The sequence below is a fragment of the Lepidochelys kempii genome, chromosome 5 (genome assembly GCF_965140265.1).
Source record: "Lepidochelys kempii isolate rLepKem1 chromosome 5, rLepKem1.hap2, whole genome shotgun sequence".
Taxonomy (NCBI): domain Eukaryota; kingdom Metazoa; phylum Chordata; order Testudines; family Cheloniidae; genus Lepidochelys; species Lepidochelys kempii.
In genome coordinates, this window is record NC_133260.1 from 78,025,165 (window position 1) to 78,035,593 (window position 10,429).

General features: G+C 39.1%; 1 protein-coding gene across 7 annotated transcripts in view; it reads left to right on the forward strand.

Annotated features, from left to right (window-relative positions):
• SRFBP1 (serum response factor binding protein 1) overlaps positions 1-4,406 on the forward strand; it is a 129,112-nt gene extending 124,706 nt beyond the window's left edge. For all 7 annotated transcript variants that reach the window (XM_073344802.1, XM_073344808.1, XM_073344806.1 and 4 more), the window contains 3 exons: positions 431-1,184; positions 1,708-1,745; positions 2,977-4,406. In XM_073344802.1, the coding sequence (XP_073200903.1) occupies positions 431-1,184; positions 1,708-1,745; positions 2,977-3,167 (983 nt within the window). In that variant the 3' untranslated portion in view covers positions 3,168-4,406. The remainder of the gene's footprint in view (positions 1-430; positions 1,185-1,707; positions 1,746-2,976) is intronic.
• The last annotated feature ends 6,023 nt before the right edge of the window (positions 4,407-10,429 follow it).

Sequence of the window (10,429 nt, forward strand, 5' to 3'; positions counted from 1 at the left end):
AAAAAATTAGCTTGTGAAAAAAGGTTATGGTGGAAATAACCTTAGCTAATAACAGGCACTGCTAGGTGCCTATGATTATACATGTGTGTGGATATAACGTGTGTTTGCAGATTTCCACACTCAAAATATCATCTAACATTAACTTGAATCAATGAAAATCATCTGATGCTGAGAAGTTCGCTGCATGCAATTGGAGCCCTCACTCAGTTCTGATTTCCCCGCTTTTCCTCTTTGACGTTACTTCAAGCCATTTTCAGCCCCTACTTTTACTTTCTAAATGATCTAGTGAAGGCACCAAAAATATCTCATACTTGCTCAGCATAGTGGATCTAACTTGCAAACATAGTGTCAGAGCCCCTTGAGCATTATTTTAACTAATGTGTGTACTGTCGTGATGCTGCAATAACTCTATTTGCTATTATTTTTGTAGCTGCTGTAAAAGCCTTTAAGGATGCAAGACGGAAGCCACCTAAAACTCAATCTTCAGATGACCATAAATCAGAAGAACAGCTTTCTCAAAAGCCTAAATTGAGGCAACAGTCTAATAGCAATGTAGATAACCAGACACATACACTGGTTCTAAAACAGCAAGACGCTAAAACAAAGGTGAATGTGAAAACAGCCACTAACATAGAAAATAAACAAATCTGCGAGAGAGAATGTGAGCAGAAAACTTTAGAAATTGAAAGAACAGATTCTCCGGGTGATTTGTCATTACAAACTTCAGAAAAACATGCAGTAGTTCAGGATCAAACCAAAATAACAATTGACTTGCCAAAAAGAAAAAAACTTACAAGTGCGAACAAGTTCAGGATAACAAACAAATCAAACAGTGATGTCAGTGATATGGAAAAATTTGATAACAAGGAGTATTTTGATGACAGCACGGAAGAGAGGTTTTATAACCAGTCATCCGATTCTGAAGATACTGATAGTGATGACGATTTCTTCATTGGCAAAGTAAAGAAAAAGAAGAAGAAAGTGGCAGATAGTGACCTTTCTTCAGCAAAGGAAAAGAAAAGACTCAAAGAAGCATTACTAAACAAAACAAAGGACTCAAAGTTCATGATGATGCAGGATGTGATCACAGAAGAATGTAAACCAAATGCAAAAGCAATGAAGTTGGAATCAGTATTTTGCAACTCTCTGTCCAGATCTGATCAGAAATCCAAAAATATGAAGAGGTACTTTTTTCCATTTCAGTTATAGAAATTATAAAGTAATTATTATGACTTGTAATATTTCCATCGAATGAGCAGAATTTCAGCCAATCACTGCTCAGAGTATTTGGATTGGCATTTTGTAGCCAGTCACATTATTCTTCCTTGACCATTATGCATTTTTCAAATTTTTCCCTGCTCAGGAAAGTTATTCATGTGTCAGTATCAACAGAAAGTCCTAAAAAGATGCTCACAGCAATGTAACTGCTCCTGACCATCATAAAAGTTGAACTCAAAAGCTCAAGATGAGCCAACAACCAAAATCAGTTTTATATTCAAAAATATAAATTATATGTAGTTCTTGCATTGGTTTACATGTCAGTTTCACTTTAATGTCAACCAATTGCAAAAGCTGTTTATTGCTATCATACCCTAGTGCCATGTAGATTATCCAGCAAGTATGGTGGAGCTGGCCATTTTTTCAAACAAATATTTTATTATTATTCCTTTCTTGAAAGATCTTTAATACTATTTTCTTGTTTTTTAGAAATGTTAACTATCAGACTTCCAAAAATAGAAGAACAGGTATGTGTCCATGGTACTGCTGCTCCATTTGAATTCCTTAAAATGCCAAAAGTAAAACCTGTCAATCTGTACTTATACCTGTAGGGCTAATCACAATGAGGTATTCTGTTTTGTTTCATATTTCAGTTTAGGACTTGTCTCCATGAAAACAATTAGTTTGCGGCAAGCTGGGGTGAGAATCTACCCCCTACTAACCTGTCATAAACTGTCTGTGTGGACCCTCTTGACATGCATTAACTATGTTAATGTGCTTTCATTTACTTCCATTTCAGAGAGGACTAGATCAAAGAATGTAAATGTGCATCAGCATGATCTACATGGACAGTTAGTCTGCAGCAGGCCAGTGCAGCGTAGATTCACACCCCGTCTTGCCACGAACTAAATGTTCATGGAGACAAGCCCTTAGTGACATTTATTCACATATTTTTGTTTGAGTCATCAAGGGATTGCACTTGCCGTTTAACTTGTAGTAACTGTTTGATGCTATACATTTCCATGGTTTGAAATAGTTACCAAAAGCAAGCATCCTACAGGTCTGTACTCGGCCACCTTTCCCCACGTAAAGTAATATCTTACTCCATGAAGCTACTCATGGAAAAAGGTACAACCTGAGTGTGAGTAAAGGTGGCGGAATACAACCCTTAATCTCATCAAGTGGTTCATCCCAGCAAATTATTTTAGCCACTTGAATATTTTACCCAGATTATGGCTCATTCTGCACTTTCAAGGATTAGAATTTTTTTTCTGCATCAAAGAAATTATGTACCGAATATTGAAAGTGCTACTCTAAAATCAGATGTCCAGTGACTCATCCCTCATTGGTGTACTGTACAATAAACTCAGATTGTGATGACTCTTATGCATGGTAATTAAAATTCCACCCAAATTTTGCATTGAAACCCCAGTGCCTTCTGCCATCTTGACCATATCTGCTGTTCATGACCTGTCAGTTTGCTGATTTGTGAGAAGAGGGATAATCTTCCTGGGTATTTTTAAAAAAAAGTATAAAGTATAGTCATGTGTTCATATGTGTATATTATGCGTGTCTCATTAGGAATGGATATTGGAGATTATATGGTATGTCTCACTTATTCTATATTGGCTTAGTTATATTGGCTTCCAGTAAATACCTACCCTTATCTTCCGGTTTTTACAGTATGTATTACCTGGTTTTGTGTATGTTCGTAACATAGTTGCATTTAATGCTTTTTTTATTGTATTTTATGCACAGCTTTTCCAAAAAATGAACTGCGGGTAAAGAGAAAACAACTTGCTAAAGCTGCTGGTATACAGTATGAAAATAAAAAAGAGCTTTTAGAGCAACCACTTCATCCTTCGTGGGAAGCAAGCAAGAAGCGTCGGGAACAAATATCTCAAATTACAGCATTCCAGGGGAAAAAAATTAAATTTGATGATGATTAAACTTTTTTAATATAAATTCATATTTTTAAAGAAGATTCTTTGAGTTCCCCTCGAGTTCGGTGTCTACTTTTGAGATGTAACAACTTGTGTTTTGGCTGGACCTTTGTGACCCTGGTGTTATAGATTGAAAAGAGAATATTTATCTTCTTGATTGAGATAATATGTGCAAAGTTGTTTGGAAAGTAACCCTTTTACAGTATTTGAGAACTAGTGCCTTTTTCAAATCATATTTACATGTATAAACTAAATAGTACCCTAATCTTGTGAAATCGGTGATGTAGTCTTTTAAAGGTTTTTTAGCAAGGGAAAAGCTATTCCAGATTTGTTTATAATGAAGATGGTTTCATTTGCTCAGTTTGTGCTATATTAGTTGACTAATGGGGATGTCACATAGTATCAGATTCAGAGTTCACTTCTATAGTGCCACCAGCTGTGAAACCCACAATGAAGTCAAGAAGGGGTTTATGGAGATATTTTGTGCTCTGTAGTAGTTGGGAGTTTTGACTTGCTTCTATTTCCTCTGTGGCGTTTTGCGTTATGTAAGGTACGCTCAAGAGAATTATTTAAGGACTTCCATATCAGACGAGATGGGAAGGGTAAGTGCTCCTATCTAAGAAAACATTGTTAAAATAGTTCATTAAAGCATATGTTTAAAATATCAAAATATTTACTCTTGTCTTAGCTGGAAGAAGTTAAGAGCACTGTTAGCTCTGAAGACATTTGCTAAATTCCATAAATGCATGAAGCAAGCAGAAATGGAGATCAGTAGTGCTTAAGGTAAACTCTAGGTAGCAATAAAAACTTGCCATCTAAAAAATAATCATCTTTCTTGATTAGATCAACAATTTTGATAACTAAAGTGCACAGTCATGAGCATTCCTGTACTGAAAGGAAAATTCAGTGTGCCCCACTTAATTTAAATTGCATATAAAAGTACCATCTGATCAAATGCTATTGATTTTTTTCCTCCAAAGATCTTGTTTTTTTGATATCCTAACTGTTGGAAGGGCATTTGACTGTGCTGGATGGAGCTATCAGTTTAGTGTTTTGGAGTTCCTGGGATCGGGGTGAGGGGAGATGGTTTTTAGCCATATTTTTTTCTTAAAAGGTCTTTCATATTAGTTAATTTTAAAAGATCTATGAACTTAATTGTAACTGCCTCTTCCTCGTGGTTTAATTAGGTGCTACTGTCCTTTATACAATTGGTCTGAATCAATTCCATAAAACATATACACAATTGGTCACATAAACACCACCCTATACCGGAAACCTACTGACCGCTATTCCTACCTGCATGCCTCCAGCTTTCACCCTGACCACACCACACGATCCATCGTCTACAGCCAAGCTCTGCGATACAACCGCATTTGCTCCAACCCCTCAGACAGAGACAAACACCTACAAGATCTCTGTCAAGCTTTCTTACAACTACAATACCCACCTGCAGAAGTAAAGAAACAGATTGATAGAGCCAGAAGAGTTCCCAGAAGTTACCTACTACAGGACAGGCCTAACAAAGAAAATAACAGAACGCCACTAGCCGTCACCTTCAGCCCCCAACTAAAACCCCTCCAACACATTATTAAGGATCTACAACCTATCCTAAAGGATGACCCAACACTCTCACAAATCTTGGGAGACAGGCCAGTCCTTGCCTACAGACAGCCCCACAACCTGAAGCAAATACTCACCAACAACCACATACCACACAACAGAACCACTAACCCAGGAACTTATCCTTGCAACAAAGCCCGTTGCCAATTGTGCCCACATATCTATTCAGGGGACACCATCACAGGGCCTAATAACATCAGCCACACTATCAGAGGCTCGTTCACCTGCACATCCACCAATGTGATATATGCCATCATGTGCCAGCAATGCCCCTCTGCCATATACATTGGTCAAACTGGACAGTCTCTACGTAAAAGAATAAATGGACACAAATCAGATGTCAAGAATTATAACATTCATAAACCAGTCGGAGAACACTTCAATCTCTCTGGTCACGCAATCACAGACATGAAGGTCGCTATCTTAAAACAAAAAAACTTCAAATCCAGACTCCAGCGAGAAACTGCTGAATTGGAATTCATTTGCAAATTGGATACTATTAATTTAGGCTTAAATAGAGACTGGGAGTGGCTAAGTCATTATGCAGGGTAGCCTGTTTCCTCTTGTTTTTTCCTACCCCCTCCCCCAGATGTTCTGGTTTAACTTGGATTTAAACTTGAAGAGTGGTCAGTTTGGATGAGCTATTACCAGCAGGAGAGTGAGTTTGTGTGTGTATGGGGGTGGGGGGGATGTGAGAAAACCTGGATTTGTGCAGGAAATAGCCCAACTTGATTGTCATGCACATTGTGTAAAGAGTTGTCACTTTGGATGGGCTATCACCAGCAGGAGAGTGAATTTGTGTGGGGGGGTGGAGGGTGAGAAAACCTGGATTTGTGCTGGAAATGGCCCACCTGATGATCACTTTAGATAAGCTATTACCAGCAGGACAGTGGGGTGGGAGGAGGTATTGTTTCATATTCTCTGTGTATATATAAAGCCTGCTGCAGTTTCCACGATATGCATCTGAGGAAGTGAGCTGTAGCTCACGAAAGCTTATGCTCTAATAAATTGGTTAGTCTCTAAGGTGCCACAAGTACTCCTTTTCTTTTTGCGAATACAGACTAACACGGCAGTTACTCTGAAACAATTAATAATATGGATATTCTATGCTATCCATTGCTATCCGTACAGCAGGAAGGTTTTTATATCGAAAGTGATGTTCTCTCCCTTCCTGCATTACGTTGCAGCCTTGGAGGAATGTGGATTTCAATTAAGTTTGTGCCCCAGGATATTTTGGTTTTTTTAATTCCTCATTGTATGAAAGAGGGGTGGTTTGGTGGGTAGATGTGTGGGGGGGGAGGGGGGTTTTTATACCAGATAGTAGCAATAGACTCAAAGTAATCTTGTACTAAAAGTCAGCAGCCAGTAGCTATACATAGGAACTACGTTCATTATATTTTGAACATATGTTTTTCTTCAGGGAAAATCATGTTTTGAAGAGAAGGTCATCCTCTTGAAAGCAATATCTAGAATACTGTTTTATATATTCTAGACAAGAAACTTTTTTGAAGGCTTAGTACTAGTCCAAACAAATATTTGATGTGCAATTTTCCTGGCTTCAATAAAGGGCAGGAAACTTTTTCTCTCCTTTTGTTAGCTGTAATCCTGTTATAAAAAAATTTCTTCACAGGCAGCTAATATTTTCTAGGTAGGTAAAAGTTTCCAATTTTTAGAAGTGACTGATCTGCATTGTCAAATTTAAAAAACAAACAAACTTGTAAACTTAAAAACCTAAGAAAAATGTAGATCATGTACAATATATAGCTAGTTTTTAAAAGTTTATATCCTGAAGCGTCACTTTACATGTCCTTAGAGTGCCAGGACCATTTAGTTTTTCTTGGCAGTTAAGAATGCAGGAAGAGACTTTGTTATAGCTATAATTTGTAACCTTAAGTGTACTCCTGGGGGTATCTGAAACATCAGAGCCTCCTTTTTTGCAAAATGACCTTTTAATTCTTCACGAGCTTGACTGGAAGACCTTGATCAGAGAAATCCAAACATTATTCCACATTCTGATGCTCAGTTACTGTAACTTTGGGGGGTGGAGAGGAAGGGCAATCTGAGTGTGACAGATCCTTTTTTACTACCTTCCATGTGTCTTATGGGTTATTGCTACTTAGGTTGTGCTTAAAGGCCATACCCAGGCTAGGGCCCCAATGTTCTAGGCACTGCATTATAGAGAGCTGTATTTTATTGTATTTGTGCAAGAGAACAACTCTTTTGAATTGAGGAGCCTAGTGAATTCATCTGAAGTTCAATACTGTGTTCACAGGAGTTTCTGTTCAGAAAATAACATACAAAGTAAGTGTACATTTTGCTAAAGTGATTTGTATCTCTTTCTGTGTTGTTCTGTGGTAAACCTATGGCCAACCCCACCCAAAAATGTCTAAGGGCCTACATATTTTTCTGGTTTTAATAATGATTGGTATACTGAAAAGGCATTTCTTTGGGTGTGAACATTAGATGACTGGCAACTCCTATCAAGCTGCAGCAAGCTGCACAGTTCAAAATAAAATCAATGTTTAGTACTGTGCACAGAAGAGAGACGCTGTATCAATACATATTAATAGACAATTGCTCAACTGCAATTCAGGTTGCAAATATGTATCAATAGCTGGAAGTGAAAATATCTTAATAGACCACATACTTTAAAAAAAAACTGATGGAAAATCCAGAAACTTAAAGTTACTTTAAAACATTATGGAAATGCTGATATTGCTATCCCCATTTGAAAGATTTGAAAACTGAGACAGATGTAGTAAATTATGTTGTATATACAATTTAATTATTGAATTAGATATAGTATCAGGAGAGTTAGGGCCTGTTCCAAAGCCCTTTGCAGTCGTTGGGAGTCTTTCCAGTCACTTAAATGGGCTTTGGATCAGACCTATAGGTTCTATCTGTAGATCTGTCATTGACTTACTCTTTGATGTCAGGCAAATCACCAAAACTGAAGATGAGGTCCAGTGTGGGCAGGTTTACCACAGAATAACAGAATAACACAGAAAGAGATACATATTAGCAAAATGTACACTTACTTTGTGGGCATGTGCACTGTGTTTTGATGCAAATATGGAACCAGGAGGTGTGCCTTTTCTAATTAATAATTCTGAGTATACTTCCTAGTCTTATCTTACCTGTAATCACACTGAGTATTAGACACAGACACACAGTATTGTGTTTTGGGCTTGAGGCATGCAGTCAGCAGGAGGCCATGCTTACGCTGGTATTAAATTGGTTTGCAATTTCTAACTGAAATAGATGAGAGAGTATTGTCTTTATCACCCGAAGTGGAAAAAGCCCCATCACTGAGATCATTTTAAAGCTGGATTGAAGAAATACTGCTGTAGGGAAAGAACCTGCAGTGGCTTTATGGGCTTGAAAAGACCCATTAGGTCATTTTGACTGTCTCAGCTTATGTGATATCCAGCATGACAGAGAAACATATTAGCTGGATATTTCTGCTAAAGAGATTGAGTGAAATAGTTAACAAAGTGGACATTTAATTGTGTTCACCTTCATACTTCTGCATTAACTTCTCAGATGAATGGGAGGCACTACATACCTCAGGGTACCTTTCAGCGGTGTGCAAAGTACTTACACTACACACACCCCTAACATGGGTATAAATAACAGTAGATCATGAGTAAAGGTATGCCTGAACCATGTGGGTATGGGCCTCTCTATTCACTCAAGCAGTGCCTGTCAACAATACTATTTTTATCAATATAAGGTCCTGCTGATGGAGCCGCTCCCCACCACAGGGAAAGACTCCTACAGCAGGGATCTGCCAGAATCTTTCCTCATAGTGGGGAAAGGCTCTGGCAGCTCTCCGCTACTGGCCAGCAACTCCCTGCTGTAGGAGCCTTTCCCTGGGGCAAGGCAAGGCTCCAGCAGCTCCCTGCCAGTAAAAGGCTCCACCCGCAGGGAGTTGCCAGAGCCACTCCCTGCGACAGTGAAAGGCTGCAGCAACAGGGAAAGGCTCTGGTGCGGGAGGCAGTGAGGAAAGGCTCTGGGAGGTCTCTGCTGCCAAGCCTTTCCCTGCTGCCTCCCCCTTGCCAGAACATTTCACTGACACATGGAGCTACATGCTGCAGCTTGTACCAGCCTGCTTTTTACTGTGGCTTGTAGCTACACACCCAATAGACCGCCACAAGAGGTGCAGTGGAGACATAGCCTTAGTCTATTGATTCAGGCAGTGTACAGAACTGGGAATACAGCACAACGTTAGTTCATATTTGGAAGGTAAACCATACAGCTTAAAAAATGTATTTCCATGAAAACTGAAATTCTGAAGGAACTGCAGGATGGCTAGCGATGTGCCATTACATCTCTCTGGCTTACATGGAGCCAGGCGTGTTAGAGGGTCTAAGCCCACTCATTTCCTTATGGTATCTGTTGTTTGGAATGAATTCTTCAAACTGGTTTCTAGGCTCATGCTCTGTTTCCTCTGGTGCTCTGGTTAGATGATTGCTAACAGTGTGTCCTTAGTACAGTGTGAATGTTGATCTAGCTGTAGGATAGATCATCCCACCATTCCTGTATTATTTGGTACTAGTGTAATGGACATACTTTCATGTGTAGTTTCAATGTGGTAATTTAATTCTGGTTTCTGCTTTTTATTTTGTTTCTACTTCACATCAGAATTTTACCCAAGTCAAATGACAAAATAACATACGCTTTGTGGAACCACACACCAATAATATAGTGTATCTGCTCCAAGTAACAGAACATAGTTGTATCTAAATAGTGTCTTTTATTCACTTCTATTTTCCTTGACACTCTAAAAAGACAGACTGACAATTACTATAGAAATAATGTGGTGGCTAAGGCTTCAAAGACAGAGTAGAGCACAAAAAAAGTTTTCAAATCCTAAATGAAATATCTTTCATCATGGCCTGAAGGTCACTTTGGGTTTGACTGGCGTCCAGGGAGAGCAAATTCCAAATGGGGCCCTCATTTTGTTTATGCTTTTGCCTCTGAACGCTGAGTGTTTAGACTTGGGTCCTGGCAGTAAGCACTTCCCAACAGGATTTGTTACAGGGAGAATGTTGCAGGACCCCCTTCTTAAGATTTCGGCCAAAATGAAGGGAACGTTGGAGTGATTTCCCTGCTTCTTATTGCGTTCACACCCTCTCTTAATGCTGTGAAACCCTCTCTGTCACAGATGAACTAAGCCTGGGCTTAGGAAATACTTCTTGAAGAGCAATTTTCTTTTTATTAGTTTTCAGTGAATGATGGGCATTTTCAAAATATTTACAGAGGGGAAGATCCCAGGAAACACTAAAGGTGTGACTACACAGCATTCTGGCGTGAGTGCGAGATAGCAGGGCTCACGCTAGCGGTCTAAAAACAGCTGTAGAGACAGTACTTGGACGTTGCAGCTTGGGCTGGAGCTCAGGCTCAGAGGCCCGAGGCTTGCTCCAAAATGCTGTGTGGACATACTAGAAGACCTTTACTTCCTGCTCCTAATTACATAAGTTAAATGTGGTATGGTATCACTATACTCTGTACATTTTTTCAGGAATTTGCCATGTAACCTCACTTGCCAAATAAGTATTGACTGCTTCCTTTTTTGTAGCTAGAAGAAAGCATTTGTGGGTAAAAGACTAAATCCCCAGGCCCTCACCCCTCCTCTTTTGCGGGCA